The 17,207-nt window shown below is 48.2% G+C and overlaps 1 protein-coding gene and 1 long non-coding RNA gene across 2 annotated transcripts in view; one reads left to right on the top strand and one right to left on the bottom strand.

Annotated features, from left to right (window-relative positions):
* Nucleotides 1–645: 645 nt before the first annotated feature.
* Nucleotides 646–11,279, bottom strand: LOC102408946. The gene is made up of 3 exons (XR_003111326.3): nucleotides 11,134–11,279; nucleotides 1,448–1,621; nucleotides 646–1,044 (listed from the first exon to the last, which is right to left on the bottom strand). It is a non-coding gene; the product is annotated as an uncharacterized LOC102408946 (long non-coding RNA).
* Nucleotides 11,280–11,439: 160 nt separating this feature from the next.
* Nucleotides 11,440–17,207, top strand: part of LARP1 (La ribonucleoprotein 1, translational regulator) — a 61,955-nt gene continuing 56,187 nt past the window's right edge. Inside the window, exon 1 of the mRNA XM_025292362.3 lies at nucleotides 11,440–12,277. Within this exon, the coding sequence (XP_025148147.2) occupies nucleotides 11,839–12,277 (439 nt within the window). The 5' untranslated portion in view covers nucleotides 11,440–11,838. The remainder of the gene's footprint in view (nucleotides 12,278–17,207) is intronic.

Raw genomic sequence — 17,207 nt, 5'->3', positions numbered from 1 at the left:
AAGGAAAGTTATGACCAACCTAGATAGCATATTGAAAAGCAGAGACATTACTTTGCCAACAAAGGTTCGTCTAGTCAAGGCTCTGGTTTTTCCTGTGGTCATGTATGGATGTGAGAGTTGGACTGTGAAGAAGGCTGAGCGCCAAAGAATTGATGCTTTTGAACTGTGGTGTTGGAGAAGACTCTTGAGAGTCCCTTGGACTGCAAGGAGATCCAACCAGTCCATTCTGAAGGAGATCAGCCCTGGAATTTCTTTCGAGGGAATGATGCTGAAGCTGAAACTCCAGTACTTTGGCCACGTCATGCGAAGAGTTGACTCATTGGAAAAGACTGTGATGCTGGGAGGGATCGGGGGCAGGAGGAGAAGGGGATGACAGAGGATGAGATGGCTGGATGGCATCACTGACTTGATGGACGTGAGTCTGAGTGAACTCCGGGAGTTGGTGATGGACAGGGAGGCCTGGTGTGCTGCGATTCATGGGGTTGCGAAGAATCAGACATGACTGAGCAACTGGACTGAACTGAAGGCTTTTCTTGAGCCCGTTATATTATATATTATTTTTGCCATAAATGCTGATGAAATGGGACCCTGCCATACAATTTTCTTTCTTTTTTTAATTGTGTTAAATTTACAATACGCTGTACAGATTTTTTCTTTTCTTTTTACTGTTCAGATTTTAAACGTATGATTCAATGGCTTTGAGAAACATGAACCCCTGTGAATTACAAGATTCTGATACACAGTCAGCTAATTTAGAGAAATTGCAGGGGTCCACAGAACTGTTGGAAAGAGCGTAGAGTTTGGAGTCAAGAGACCTGGTTTCAAGCCTTTGGCATTAACCAGCTGTGTGACTTTGGGCTGCTGTCCTCGCCTCTCTAGGCCTGGCTTCTCTCCAGTACAACGAGGAGGCTGTCTCTCGGTCCACATGACACAGCAGGTATTGGTCAAAGGTCACAGAAGACTCCTGAGAGTATGCAGAGCTACTGTTTCCTGCTGATATTTGCAAAGTGAATGCACCTCACCTGGATCCTGCCAGTCAAATTGCTGAAGAAGAGCAAGTGAAGAAATAATAATTATATAATAACAAAAAACAAAGATGGCAGAAATCAGCCAAGCCAATCTCTGCATCTTGTAGGAATGTACCAAGTGCTTGTAAGTAAACCCTTCTCAAATTTGTTTGCTCTGGTACATTAATAAAAGAAGATTCTGAGGGGATTAGTGTCAAATTCACAACAAGTACCCAAAACACACTGTTTGCCAGATAGGCTGAGTTTAGCTCTTTTGAAGCTACGTGCCTTGCTGAAAAAGGAAAGGGCTTCTGACAACTTAAGAGAAGTGCTGTCACTTTTAGATAGCACGTGTCACTTTTCAAAACCTTCTTGTCTATTTCTCATTTGTTCTATATGGGTTCTGTGACAAGAAAGCAGGACAGAGACTATTCCCTCACCTTTCTTCAGATGAGGATCCCGAGGCCCGGAAGGCTGATGTGAAATGTTCTCATAGCCACCAGCAAACACACCCCTCTGATTTCTCAGCCTGTGTCTTTGGGCTGTGCCCCACCGTCTCTTCTGCAGACAAATCAACCAGCCCAGAGAACAGAGTCCAAGAAGAACTAAAAACTCTAATAACAACAAGAAGAACATTCATAGGTGGCAGTTAACAGTTACAGACAATTTATTGCCTTCCCATTAGATATTAACACTTGTGATTTTCCCAACAGCCCAGTGAGGGTTCTCTCTGTTTAACAGAAGAGGAGGTGGATGCACCGAGAGGGCTCCTGGTTTGCTCGGGCTCACAAAGCAAGGAGGTTGTGGAGCTGAGACTCTGCCCAGGCTTCCTGGCTCAGAGCCCTAGCCCTTGGCACCTGTGCTATATTGCCTCTGTTTCACTGTGCTGCTGAGGAAAAAGCTTTCTAAACAGAGCTGTTCATTGACAAGATGCACAGCTCTGAGAGCAGTGAGGCCCCTATTCTGGGCACTTCCAGTGGAATCAAGGTGATGGTGATCATTACTGAGCAGTGTTTACGGCAGGTAGGGTTGAGGCAGAGGACTGGTGGGTTGTCCTGGAAGGTCCCTTCCTACCAGAGAGTGTAGGATTTGATGAAATCTCTCACAGATCCCAGTCTTTCAGTTCATGACATTGACAAGTCCTCCTGGCTCTCGAGCTCTTGGATTGAACATCCTCTCCCAGCCTGTCCTGCCTGCCAACCATCCCCTCCTCGTGGGCACTGGGATCAGTGAGCTGTGAGAACAGGTGGCTATGCGTGGATCATCCTGGAAATTTGACAGCATGGTCTTCAACTGAGGGACTAGGGAGGAGGGACAGCAGAACAGTAAATTATAGGGTGTCCACCGCCTGATTAAATCAGTGCCTGTGTCTAGCACTATGGAGATGCTGCATGCCAGGCTCCCTCCTGGGCCCAAGGCCCAGATGTCAGTCACAGAACCACAGTCAGAGTGCCAAGCGCTCTCTGCAGTCCCTCATCCAGCCCCTGCATTTCACATGTGGGGATACTGAAGCCCAGAGAGGGGAAGCAACTTGCCAGAGACCACACAGCGTTCCTTCAACAAAATACTAAGGGTCTACTATGCCACAGACTGTGCTTGGGAACACTAAGGATGAACAAAATAGCCACCAGCTCCAGGCTCACAGAGTTTACACATTAGTGGAGGAAATGGGAAAAAGCAGGTACACACGTAAAATCAGAGATTGTGATCTGTGTCATGAAGAACATGAAGTACTGCAGCCAAGCTGATCAAAGGCAGTCTCTCTGGGAGAGGGCCATTTCAGCTGAGGCTTGAAGCGTAAGCGCATGCTGTTTGTGTGTCTGTGTGGCGGGGATGTGTTCCCAGCAGTGCCCCCAGGCAGGGATGAGCTCCCCGTGTTGGAGGTGCTGGCACAGGGCAAGGGCAGGGGAGAGGAGCAGAAAGGGGAAGTCTGAGGTGGATGGAGTCTGGAGCACATGGTGTCTTGTGGGCCGAGATGAGAGGCCAGGAGTTCGTTTTCATCGCACTATGAAGCCATGGGAGAGCTTATGCATGACACGCTATAACATTTCCTGCTTTTCCCAATGCGGGGGCTCCCTGGGAGCCCTATCACCCTGGAGGCTTGCAGAAAACCCACCAGGCAATGCTATCAGTGCAAAGTGAACCTGGCTATTCCTTGTCTTTAGTGATCACTACACATTCTATCTGCATTAGGTAATTAGGAAGTAAGTGAAGTGAAGGAAGGAAGTGAAAGTCGCTCAGTCGTGTCTGACTCTTTGCAACCCCATGGACTGTAGTCCATGGAATTCTCCAGGCCAGAATACTGGAGTGGGTATCCTTTCCCTTCTCCAGAGGATCTTCCCAGCCCAGGGATCGAACCCAAGTCTCCTGCATTGGAGGCGGATTCTTTACCAGTTGAGCCACAAGGGAAGCCCAGGTAATTAGGCCACTCACGTTATTTGCAGTTCCCTATTTTGTTCGTGTGTCACAGATCCAGCGAGTCAGGTGCTACGGGACGCGGTGAGGATCGGCAGACCTCTCTGATGCAGTGAATGTCACTGGGACAGGAAGTTGGGCAGCTTTACTAGTTTACCACAGCCTTTCCCCACCTCATTCCTACAGCTAGCACTCATCTTCTTTGCCATAGAGGTGTGAAATGTTAGAAATTGCTATCAAGACTGCTCAGATGTAAAGAGATTTAGTTCCAGATGGCCATGGTTAGACAGGCAGAGTTCATACTTTGGTGATCACACCTCCTTCCTGTTGCCTTGTGCAGTGTGGAGTCTTTAGGGATGATGACACAGATCAGTAATCCAATCAACAGATGTTGACAGTGTGACCTCCTGAGTCACATGACCTCATCTGAGATAAAAGGGCACTCATTTCTTCACTCTTCTCAACCAAGGAAAAGGCCTGAGGAAGTCTTGGCAGGAAAACTCATAAACCTCCCTGAAGGTCACAAAATGTCAAATTAATCTGCCTTACCCGCTACCCTCCCTTTTAATCTAGATATTTCCCACATTTCAATTTTAAGTCCTAACTCAAGTACAGCCACCTCCAAGAAGTCTTCCCTGACCACCTTTTCCCTGTGCCTCTGGTCTGTGCTCTTCTCTTCCTCCCCTTGGACTCTTAAACGTGTCTTCACCATGTGCTTAGTGACTGGTGTGGTATCAGCCTGTGTAGGGATCTAAATGCAGGTCATTGGCTGGGAGGAGCAAGCACCAGAGGAGGCTAGGGCCTGAGGCCCACTAGTATGTGTTGGGCCCATCTAATCACAGTTCAACTCAATTAAAAAAAAAAGTACTGTGGAGGCCAAAAAAAACCATGTCTGTGGGCTGAAATTGGCCAGAGGGCTAGCAGCTTCCAGCAGCTAGAATATTATCTGGAGGAGAAGGCATTGCATTTAGAATCTTTAGAAGTCCTGGAGCTGCCCCCAACTAGCAGCCTGAGTCCAGATAAATACCTAATCTTCAGTTTCCTTATCTATACATTAGGGTAACACTGTCTCTGCTTTCTTCATGAGATTTGAAGAATGGTTGCCTTGACTCTATGCCAGTGACCACCATCCTTTTTACAATAATAGTAGACATTTATTCAGCAGTTACATTTGTCAGGTACTGTTCTAAGCACAAGTGTTAACTCACTTAGTCCCCACAGTAACCCTAAGAGGGGGGTGCTGTTATCTCTATTTTACAGATGAGAAAACTGAGGCAAAAACAGGTGAAAGAACATGCAGGTGGGTGCAGAGCTGGGACTATAACACCCTTACACAAATACTGGTTCATTTAATGTTCTCTGAATTTTATGAGGCAAGTATTTCACTTTTCACCATTCTATAGCTGGAGACACTGAAGCTCAGAGAAGTGAAGTAACTTGCCTGGTATCGCACAGCTTGAAAGTGGGCAAACCTGAGCCTGAATGCAACTCTGACCCTTCTGTGCCAGAGGTGAAGGACAGGCAAGTGATCTGTGAAGAGAGCAGTGTGCTGATGTAGGGTTCTGCCCCAGGACAGAAAACATGTATTGCCCTTTCTTGTTTCGACTCCAGTCCCTAGCTCAGGGCCCTTCTGTCCTGGATCATGCTGCCAGAAAAATTGCTTTCTGCCTTCACTGTGACTGCTGGTTTCCACTTGTCCCCATGAACTTGGATGTTTCTTGACCCTGGAGTATTTAAACATAGTTACCTTCCTTTGGCTATGAGAGTTTTGCATTTTTGACATGTGCCATCTCTCTTTCCTGTGGTGTGGTGCATGAGAATGGGATGGGAGAGACTGAAGTTCTGATGTTTATTCTGCTGTCCCAGCATCCTGGAGCAAGTCATTGAACTTCTGTGGAGCTCAGGGGACAATCACATCTGTCCTCTCTCCACGAAAGCCCTTTCAGAAACGCAGTGTGGTACAAATAAGACGGTGGACTGCTGAGAGGTAAGGCATACCAAAGGTGCTCAATAGATGACCCTCACTGACTGTGTGAAGGGGATTTGCAATGATGTGCAGACAATGCTGATAATACAGTGTTAAAAAAAATAAAGCTGTGGAATGTGCAGTATAGTCTCAGCTATGTAAAAATACAGGAGAAGGCAATGGCACCCCACTCCAGTACTCTTGCCTGGAAAATCCCATGGACGGAGGAGCCTGGAAGGCTGCAGTCCATGGGGTTGCTGAGGGTCAGACACGACTGAGTGACTTCACTTTCACTTTTCACTTTCATGCATTGGAGAAGGAAATGGCAACCCACTCCAGTGTTGTTACCTGGAGAATCCCAGGGATGGGGAAGCCCGGTGGGCTGCCGTCTGTGGGGTCGCACAGTCGGACATGACTGAAGTGACTTAGCAGCAGCAGCATGTAAAATACAAACAGAAAAGAGACTAGAAGAAATATACCAGCTTGCCTGTGATTGCCTCTGGATTATGCGCTTATATGTGGGCTCTGCTTTGCTAGACTTAAATTTTTTTTCTATTTGCAAAAGTTAGCCCATTTTGTATTATATTTTATCATTTAAAAGTATATATGTAATTTATATGTTTTATAAATAATCAATTTATTATATACACTATAAAGTATATATACTAAATAATTTATATATATACTTATGTATAAATAAATATATAAAATTTAGTACCTGGCCCTTGACAATGTTGCTCTAGTTACCAGAACATTGAAGTGATAAGGTGTGATCTTGCATCCATTCATTCATTCATTCCCTTGTCCAGAAAACACACGGAGGGCTTGCTGTGTAAAGGCAGCAGTGATGATTACTATAAACAACACTAAGAAGAATGGGGTATAATCCTTGCCCTCAAGAAATATATTATAATCTAGATAGAGGATAAGGCATATTGATCACTAGCTATAATTGAAGATAGAAAGTACTAAATATTTTACGGAAATTGTCACTAGGTGTTAACAGTGGGGGAGAAATCTATTCTAGCTATGGAGATTAAATTTTTGTAAAGAAGTTGTCATTTTGTGCTGAGCCTTGAAGGACCAGTAGAACTCTGGGTATGTGGAAATGGAAAGGCATCATTGGCAGTAATAAAAATAGTGAAAGGTAATATTTACTTAGCACATACTATGTGCCAGGCATTGTACTTTTAAACTACACACATTCTCCCATTTAAGACTCACAGAAGTTCTATGAAGAAAGTAGTATTATCATCTCCAATTGACAGATGGGGAGACTGAGGCTTAGAGAGATGAAAGTTATTCTCCTGAAGTCATGAGATGGTCAAGCTGGGATTCACACTCAGGACCTCACTGTGAACAGCTTTGTCACAGAGAAGGTACATGAATTGAGGCAGGAAAGCATGGGGCCCACAGGGAATTAGATAGCTTTTTGAAGACATGGATCTTGTGTGTCTTGCTCACCTTTCCGTGTCCAGGGTCTGGACAGTAATTGGCACACTACAGATGGCTTAGTAAATATTGGTTGAATGAAAGGATAAAAGAAAGTGAGTAGTCGACTGCTGCTGGCATGTAGGCTGTGTGGCTGAAAGCGGTAGGACAGGCAGGCATGTGCACGCCAAGATTTTAAGCAGAGGCAGGGCCCATCGATCAGGGAACCAGAGAATTGGCTCAGGCAGCATGGCAGGCTCCATGGCAGGGAGGAGAACAGTTAGTTGGTGGGGAAGCCCCGCAGGAGACCACTTGAGAAAGTTCAGGAACACCAGGGAGAGGAGTGGGAATGGAGGAAGAAGCTGTGTAGGTAGGATAGATTAGAAAGAGGCCATGGGATGCTGCCTATCTCTTAGCTCAGAGTGGGGAATGCATTAAAAGAAAGACCTTTACAAATCTATTCTCCATCTTTTACTAACCTCATTGGGTGGCCTGGGCAGCCTCTGAGCCTACTTCCTCATCTGTAAAATGGGGGTGATCATACTTACAGAATCCCTGAGGGTTAGCCATGTTATTATGGGAACAGTCGGACTTCCCAGGTGACTCAGTGGCAGAGAATCTGCCTGCAATGCAGGAGATGCAGGTTTGATCCCTAGGTCGGGAAGATCCCTTGGAGGAGGAAATGGGAACCCACTCCAGTATTCTTGCCTGGAGAATTCCATGGTCAGAGGAGCCTGGTGGGCTACAGTCCATGGGGTTGCAAAGAATCAGACACGACTGAGCGACTGAATACGCAGGCATGGGAACAGGGAACAGTCAGTACTTCTGACTTCTCCTTATCCCCCTTACATTGTAACTATTGCTGTTTCCATCTAGTTGACAAGAGGAAATCTAGGCTGAGCCTCCTCTCATGAACTGAAGTAAACTTCTTGGCATATGCCAGAAGGTCCAAGAGTCTTCAGGTTTGGGAAAAAATTCCGTAGCTAATACTGTCTGGCCAATGCCCCTCCCTTGCTAACTCCACCTACTCTTCCATGTTGGTATGAAGAGGCCTCAAGCCTAGGAGTCCCTGGTATCAGAAGAAGATAAGTGATAAAGCCCAAGTTCTTTCAGAAACAAAAGGCCCTCTGGAAAATCAAACTCAAAGAGGAATAAAGTGGAATATCCAAGCCCAGATAAAGGAACCACCTGTCTTTTACCTATGTTCCCCTCCAAAAAATAGTTTCAGGGAACTTGTATCTTTCTTCCTACCCATGAGCCTGATGCAGGTATTATGCTTCCCATTTTGTGAACAGAGAAATGGAAGCCCAGGAAGGCTCAGGAGGCTGCTCCAATTCATTCAGCAAAGCTGGGGATGGGCCCAGGTTATAAACCAAGTCTGCTGTCTCTAGTCCCTGCTTCAGCCTCCCGTCTCTCTTTTAGGAAGCTGTCAGCACCAGGAAGCAAACAAGCACATAATTATAAATAGGTATTTGGACCCACTTTATTATTTTAAATTTTTAAAGTTTGATTTTCTCTCTCTGTGTCTGTGCGTTTTAAGACTATGATGTGTTCAAACCGTGGGCAAAGCACAAGTTAGTCTGATCCTTATTGCTTTCTGCCTAAAGCATATCTTGTTTAATTTCTTTTTTTTTTTTTTTTTTTGCCTGAGATCACTTATTGCTTAACTACTTGGTTCCTCCAATTAGAGTTTACCTTTTGGAGAGACAGGGTTCAGCTTTTTTTAGTATCTTCCCCAGTCCAATGTATTTGATGAGTGCTCCACAAATAGCCATCGATATGGCAATGGAGAGAAGAGAAGCAGCCTTACAGTGTAGTGCGGGGGATAAAAACAGGCCTGGGGAATTAGCTGCTGCCTGAGACCCTAAGCAGCCAGCTGACTTTCTTTTTCTGAACTTCAATTGCTTCCGTTTGTAAATGAAGATAGTAGCTTCATGACCTAGCCTGGTGCCTGGCACATAGTAGGAACACAGTAGGTATTTGTGGGAAAAGCTAGTATCTAACTCATTAGGTTATTGTGAGGATGAAATGAGATAAAGTATGTCAAGTATTAATATTTCTCATAGAACCTAGCATATAGTAGTTACTTAATAAAAGTAGCTACTCTGAACTATTTGATCAATAGTATTTAAAACTGAATACATGCATATAGAATGCCATAGTAGGTCAGGAATCTAAAAAAACACAAAAACTCCTGAATTCAAATTGCAATTCCATCATTTCCAATAGAAAAAGCTACTGCATTTAGAAGATTCAGGTATGAGACCTGACTCTGCCATGGACTAGCTGTGTGACTTTGGTTAAGTAACCTGACTTCTCTGAACTTCAGTTTCTTGAAAAACAAGGGAACTGACTAATCATTAAGATTCCTTTTTCCAATTTAATAGCCTCAGTGTAAGATGTGGTCTCATGCCAGTTACCTTGTCTTATCTTCCTTTTGTGGTCCCAGTTTGCTCATCTGGAAAATGGCCTATGGGTGTTAGGAGCCCCTCTCTGGGGCAGAGCAGGCCTAGGGGTGCAGATCTCAGTGCTGCTCCAGCCTCCACATAGGGCCTGGTGCTGCTTGTTCAGCTCAGACTGATGCTAGGTAACATGAACAAGTTACTTGTCCACACAGAGCCCTTCTCTCTTCACAAAGCATACCCTCTACCTCCAACTATAGGAATATAGAAAAGAATGACCAACAAGGACCATTATGTCCTCTTTTAAAAAGTTCAGAGAGTCTAATGTGAATCCTCTTCAGAAAATAAATATAATTAATTAAAAAATAAAAAATAGTGCATGCTAGTGACAGTGTACAATAATTTACTTTCTGATTAAGGGTATATATAATGTAACAACAAAGAATCTGTTTTAATTCATCAAGATCCCTTTAATCATTTAATCATTATCTTCTTTGTATCTCTTTTCAAGCACTGGCCTCAGTCTCTATAATTTACATAGCACTTTGACTGACGTTGTCTCACTTGTCTCCTCACAAAAGCTGAGAGGTTAGAAGCAAGTCAAGCATAATTTACCCCCATTTGTCTACCAGGGAAAAGGGGTCCAGTGAAGTGCTGAAAGCTGGCCAAGGTGTGGACACCACGTTATGGAAGAGTTGGGACCACACATCAGATTGCCTGGTTGTCCCCACCAGCACCTCTCCCCAGTGGTCCTGGTTACAGCCCTACAACTAGCCTCACCCCTTGGGGGCAGTTTCAAAAGGCTGATTTTCAATAAGCCTTCTCTGTCCAGCAGGTCATGTGTTCTAATTCTTTTGGAGATGGCTCACACTCTTGGCTGTTATGTCTTGAGCAGGTGATATCATAGCCAGCCAGAGGCCAGGACTCCTCCAAGTGAAGTGTGGGACCACAAGCACCAAAAGGGTTCTTGCTAGACACGCAGTTTCTTGGTCCAATCCCAGACATGCCTGATTCCAAATACTTTGGAATCTGCATTCAAGGTTTTCCCTCATCATACAAACTAAAGTAACTGATCTAGTGACCTATTAACATAGTAGTTACTGTCTTCATAGATATGAGACAAGCTCTTGTTCATAAGTTTGTTTTACTGTCTCTTTCTCCACCTTAGAATGCAAATTCCATGAGGTCCTTGTAAGCCTTTTTTCCAAGCTTTGTTCCTAGAAACCCCGCACAGTAAATATTTAATTGAATATGCACTAAAATTTGAAACCACTGTCTTCATTTTACAATAGGGAAACTGAGACCCAACTAATGCAGAGTTGGTAAGGGGCAGGACCAGGGTCAGGATAAAATCTCAGATCTCCAGAGTTCTAATTCGGCGTTGGTTCGTTTCCGCCCCAAGCAATTCTTATAAAAACTTAAGTCCATTTGAGGGGGTGGGGGGAGACATTTCTCGCCCATAAATACTCGGTTTCAGGGCTTGGCCGGGTTGGGGGCTGTTGGTAATTTCCTGCTCACTTCCTAGATGCCCGATGCCCCCAAGGGTTAAAGACCCGTCTTCTAGGCCAGGTGTCGAACTCAACTCGGGACAGTGACCCGGCCAGGGCTGCCTGGGAGGAGCCGTGCACAGTCCGCGGAGGTGAGGCCGGCTCACCCAAGGTCACCCAGGCGGGGCCTGGAGGGGCCAGGCCTATGGGACGCAAGTGAGGCGACAGCACCCCCACCCCATCATCCTGTAAGCTCAGGATGATATTAATGGTTCTTTCCCCAGATTCTGGAGCACCCAACCTAAAGAGCGCGAGCAGGCCCCGCCGGCCGCGTGGCGCGGTCCCATGTGCTCCACCTGCGGACGCTCTCACGCGCTGGCTCTTTAAGACACTTCCCCCCCTTTATACCACCCGGTCTCTCCTACCGGGCTCGCTGACCGGCCCCCCTTCCGAATTGCATCAGGCACGTGCTCGCCCCCGTCCGGTTTGAGTACCCCTCACCCACCAGCCCCGGAGGTGCGCCGAGGAATTGGAGGCCAGGGGCGGGGCCAGGGGCGGGGCCGCAAGGCCCTGCGCGCGCGCTCCCGCCGCCTTCGCCCGCCCGTCGCCCAGGGCCAGCCCCGGCGGGCGCGCCCCCGTCGCGCCGTCCCCTCCCCTTGCCCGCTGCGTCGCGAGGCGCGCGCCCGCCCGCCGCCTGCCGCGGATCGCGTGGTCAGCTCGGCTCGCCGCGCCTCTCCCCCGTCCGTCCATATTGCTGCAGCCCCCGTGCCGGGAAGCCCGGGCCACCCCGGGGGCGGGGGGGAGGGAGGGACGGGACGAGAAGCCTGCCAGGCTCGGGGTGGGGGTTCCTTGCGAGGAACGGGCGGGGGGGGACGCGCGCCGAGGAGGCCTGGACCGCAGAGTGGGGGGCCTTCCTCCCCCCCCCCCGCCCCGCCAGCGGGCCTTGGATCTACGGCGGCTGCATCCGACCGGGAGGGGGGGCCGCGCCTAGCGTGAACCCCGACCCTTCTCCGCCGGGACTGGGGCCCAGCGCCCCGGAGGAGGGCGTCGCGGGCTCTCTGAGAGCCAAGTTCGAGGCGGGGGAGGCAGCCTCGGGCGCGCCCGGCTTCTCCGGGGGGGCGGGCGCGCAGATGGCCACTCAGGTGGAGCCGCTACTGCCGGGGGGCGCCCCGCTCTTGCAGGCCGAAGATCACGGGGGTCTGGTGAGGAAGAAGCCGCTGCCGCCGCCCGAGGGCAAGGGCGAGCCCGGGGCGAACGACGTCGGAGGCGGAGAGCCGGACGGCGGCACCCGAAGACCTCGGCCGCCCTGCGTCAAGCAGCACAGGGAAGGCACCGGGCAGCTGGAGCGCGAGAGCCCGCGGCCGCCGCAGCCGCCCGGCGCCGAGGGCCTGGCCGTCAGCGACGGGGAGGAGGGCGGCGGCGGCGAGCCGGGCGCTGGCGGAGGAGCTGCTGGAGTCGCGGGCGCCGGGCGCCGAGACTTCGTGGAGGCCCCTCCGCCCAAGGTGAACCCGTGGACTAAGAACGCGCTGCCGCCGGTCCTGGCCACCGTGAACGGACAGTCTCCTCCAGGTGGGTTTCTGTTTGGTATTCCGGGACCGGGGGCCTCTTCCGGGGACATAGGCGTCCCCTCCCCCAGCGGCCTCCAGGGCCCGGGGGTCCGCCACTGGTCGTGGTGACTCGGGGTTTTTTTTTTTTTTTTTTCATTATCTCCTGGCTAATTCAGGTCGCCGTGCCCTGCCCCCCCCCAGCACACTCGGGAACCTGCCCCTGCCGGAGGGCCCGGCCTCCGGGAGGCTACGGCCACCGCCTGGGCCGCAGCGGTTAGTGGGCAACGGCGTGGTCCCGGCCTATCTCGCGGGGAGAGGGGTGGGCGCTGGTTTCGGTGAAAGGGCCGTCTCCCCCACTACCGCGTGTCGGTGTGAGAGACGGTTTCTTGCCTGAACCTTCCTTGGGAAGCCCCCTCCACCCCCCCGCCCCGTGTTCGTTTTGGTAGCGTTGCTATCGTCCCCGTGTTGTAAATGTTTAATGAGTGTATGTCATAGGCAGCAAAACGCCCGGCGATGAGTGCATACCGACCACACGGATTCGGGATTTAAAAGTTAACAAGTTTGTTCTCGAGTAGATGGTGTTAGGCGGTAGAATGGCCGTGGGCGACGGCTCGAGGGGTCGGTTACGGGGAGAATGGGGAGAAGAGGAAACCCAACGTGTCATTGAATTCGGTGCTTTCCCTCGCCTGATCCCGGGGACCTTCCGCCTTGAGAGGGAGCCGGATGGCGAGTGTGCGGGGCGTCCAGTGAGGGGAAATGTGAGGCTAGTAAGGGGGCTTGCAGCGACGCGAGGGGCGTGTGGCGGCGGGGGAGGGAGTGGCCGGGCCAGGCCGGACGGGCGGGTGACAGTTGGGCGCCATGCGCCGCGCCGCCGGCCCGCGGGCTGCTCGCGGCCGCTCGGCCTGGGCGTTCGGCGGTCGCCGCGGCGCTCGGGGCGGAAGGCGGGTGCGGGCGGCGCGGCCGGCGCGGCCGGGAGTGTGCGTGTGCGCGGGTGTGAGTGCGCGTCCCCCCTTCCCGGCATTCCTCCGCAGCCGGGACAACGTGGTGCCTCCCCGCGCGGTTGGCGGCATGTGACCGCCGAGCGGCGCGCCCTCCCTCTCACTCCTCGACTTCTTTGGGTCCTTTCGGACCCGGCCCCTCGGGGGAGGTGGGTGTGCGGGAAGTCCCAGCGGAGCCTTGTTAGTGGGGGAAGGAGGGTAAGGAATATGGAGTCTCCGCTGGGCCTTCCTTTGCCGAAAATAGATCGTCGCCTTTGGTGGGGGGCGCGCCCGCCCTGCTCCCTTTGCCGGGCCGTAGAGACACCCTGGGGCTGGATTCTTGGGTTCAGGATCTTCTTGCAGTGAGCCGGTATTAAAACCCAATTGGAGCTACTACGATGGCCTGTGGCCATAGCCCTACGGCTTTTTCAGAACTCCTCCCCTTCTGCTTGAGACTGACTGGTTTAACCCATCAAAATGGGGAAAGTTGAAAGGGCAGCTTAATGCTTTCATATTCAAGGGAATAGAATCCCTCGTAGTCCCAGGGAAACCAGAACACCGAATTCTGAAAATGGCATGTTGTAATTTTTATCTCTTTTAAAGATTGCTTCATTTGGGGGAGGGGACCTTTGGCGTTTACTAATAGTACCTCAAACCGTGTTCTCTTCCTTTTGCCCTCCTCCCCTTCCCCCCCTTTTCCTTCCAGAACCCTCTTATGCAAAGGGCAGTGCTGAAATCTCCATTTTCTTGCAAATCTCTCCTGATCCACCCACGGAGGGAGGAAAAGCAATTTGAAGATACTCTTTGGTCCTTCCCCCCTCTTTAAACTCAGAGGGGTATAATCATCCGCAGGAGAGAGCACTCCTCAGAAGTTTAAATGGGGCTACTCTCTCTGGCTGCTGCTGCTCTGCTAATGGTGAACCTGCCTTGTGGGTTTTAAATCAGCCATGACATCAGGTGGTGTTGGATGCCTGAGCTGGCATTTTGTGCAAGTCTAGGGGCCCTTGGTAGGGTGCGTCACCGGGGTTATTGATCGTGGGAAGAAGACAGCTTGGCTGGCATCTCGCCTTTACCTCTGAGTAGAAAAGCCAACTTGCTTTAAGTGCCCAAAGCAAAATTCTAAGTCCGGTAGACTTCCTCTGTTCTTGTTAGGCAAGAAAGTGTCTTGTCTGCTTATTAGTTTTGAACCTTCAGAATAGTTGTCGACAGACAAACTCTGAATTAATCCAGTAGCTTCTCTGTTTAAGCCTGTTGTTAGGGCTTGAATGCTTTTTGAAGGAGAATTTTGTGGTCAGGGTAGATAGTGGCCCTTTCTTTGAAATTTACATGGATCACTAGCCCTTTTCCAGCCCTGATTTTATCTGGATAAGTTTAAATGTGACACCAGTGGAGTGGCAGTGTGGTCTTGGGAAATTTTGTGTTCTGTGATGCATATGTTTTTGGTGCCTCCTAAGTAAGCCAAAAGCTTTCCAAAGCTTGCTGCAAACGCCTATTTTTAGCTTCCCTTTTGGCTCAGATGCTAGTATTTTAGTTAAGAGACACACGCAGTAACTAGTAATAAAAATGTTTTGTGATATCCCCCCTTTCTTGCGGGGTTCTCTGTTCTGGTTTAAGTGTCTGTCTTAGTGGTTTTAAGTTTTGGGATTTGCATTTTGGCTTTTTGTATTTCTCTCCCCTAGAATGTTTTGAAAACATTAAAATTTCTTTTCCTTATCCTAGCCACAACTTTTTAAGTATGAGAGAGGCAGGATGTCTCATTTACAAGAAGAAATGAGGGACTTCCGTGATGGTTAAGACTCCCCACTCTCAGTGGAGGGGGCCCAGGTTCAATCCCTGGTCAGGGAACTAGATCCCATGCGCTGCAGTGAAGATCCTGTGTGCGGCAACTAAGACCTAGCACAGCCAATTTTTTTTTTTTTTTTTTTTAATGAAGAAGATAGCAAAGGTTCTGCTGTCAAAACTGCTTGGGTTTGAATGCCAGCTGCTTAGCTGTGCTTCATTGGACAAGATAATTTAACCATTCTGTGCCTCAGCCTCCTTATTATATTCTAGAAATAAAATTATTTATCTGCCTCAAGGGAGCATTGTGAGCATTCACTGTGATGGTATTTAGTCAAGTATTTAGTCTGGTGCCTGGCATGTGTTTGCTGTTATACTGTGTCTGGGAGACTGAAACTTTGGGATTTCCTGGGACTTGTTCTGGGTCTCCGTTTTCTCCACCTGTAAAATTGAGGGGGTTGGAGAACGGTGTATTTTCCTTTTGTGGTATTTTATCAGTACTCCCTGAAATATATGGGATCTGTCTCCTTAAAAGTAGACCTTTGCTTCTCCACAGACATGAAGGACATAGTATGGATAATCTTAAAGGTTGATGATTCAAACAATTGCCTACTTTTACTTTGGAATGTGTTACAACGAATGTTTTTAACATAAGTTTTAATTTATCTGCCTTTTGTAAAAATTAGCTTTTGGCAGAGTATACATGTGCTCTTTAGGGCTGTGGGCAAAGGCGAGTCTAACTGAACTAAACATTTGCTGTGTTAAAAGCTTTTTAAAAATCGCTGTGACTGGTATACATGTAGTAAGTAGAGACTTGAGAGTGCATTATCCCCACAAACTTCCAGCACCCCTAGCAGGGAATAAGTGGGTGGATTGTGTGATACTTCTAACTTTGTGTGGTAAGAAAATGAACCATTGCTGTGATCTTTTTCTTTATTTCTCTTTAAAGGAGAGTTGGGGTCAGGGTCTGAGACTTGCATGTTTATATTCTGGGTATCATTTTTTTTTTTCCTGTGTCCCTTTGAAGTACAGCTAACTGGTGGCATGAAATAAAAAAGGATTATAATCCCAGCTAACCCATGGCAACCCCAGGAATCTTGTGCCACACTGAACTGGCCCCAAATAAACCTCCACTCCCAGTCTCCATTTCCTTCCTGCGTTTGGGCCCTTTCCCATCTTCTTCACCCACCAGTCCCACAACTGGCGTACTAGGTGGGGCATTGACGGGGATCTAGGGTATCAGTCAGTCTTCACTACATGAAGACCTCATGGTGTCAGAGCTACTTCAGACCCTGGCTCCTTCCTTCCCCACCACTAGAAGTGGACTGGATGGAATTAAACAGTCTGTAATTTTGAATCCCAACTTTGTTCCTAACTTCCTGTGCAGTCTTGGGTAAATAACTCAGCCTCTCTAAGCCATTGTTCCTTCATCCTCAAAATGGGAATAGTTAATAGTAACTGATTCATAAATATTTAGTGTGATATTTAGCTTAATGTCAAGTATAGAACATCTAATAAGTGCTAGCTGTAATAAATCATCACCATTATTAGGGGTGTTCGTTTTACATGTAATTCTGCTTGTGTCCAACTTTGTGGACATTAGCAACCCCCAAACTCTCTCTGAGCTGGTGTTTCTTCATTTGTAAAATAAGGGAATTGGAATAGGTCTAAATGTCTTTAGTATTTTTAGTATCAAAAGCACTTTTTCTCTGATAAACCCCTTCCCCACAAAAGAAACCAAAGTAGAGCTTTTTGATTTGTTTTTAATTGAGATATACTTGGTTTATAATATTTATGTAATTTTCAGGTATATAGCAGTGATTCACAATTTTTACAAAGCAGAGCTTTTTATATGTGTATGTTTATATCTGCCATTGTAGTTAAGATTTTCAGTTTTGAATCCAAGTTCTGTGAAGGCTAGAGAGGCACTTTTCTGGCTTTAGGAACCTAAGCCAGTTGCTTGGAGGTGTATATCAAAGCAGCCTGTGTAGCAGCCAGGCATTAGGTGCCTTACAGTAAATGTAATAACAGAAAGTACACAGTGCTGTATGTAAAAATTGTGTCTGCCAAATAAAAATTGAACCCACATCTAACAGAATCATAGATCTATGAGGATAGAAGAATACATTAATGGGCCATGAGGTAGCAGTTATTCAGTTTTTGAATGTGAAAAACTACAGGACAGATTATTTTGTT

This window comes from Bubalus bubalis, chromosome 9 (genome assembly GCF_019923935.1).
Source record: "Bubalus bubalis isolate 160015118507 breed Murrah chromosome 9, NDDB_SH_1, whole genome shotgun sequence".
Lineage (NCBI taxonomy): Eukaryota > Metazoa > Chordata > Mammalia > Artiodactyla > Bovidae > Bubalus > Bubalus bubalis.
This window is presented reverse-complemented; position numbering and strand designations above follow the sequence as displayed.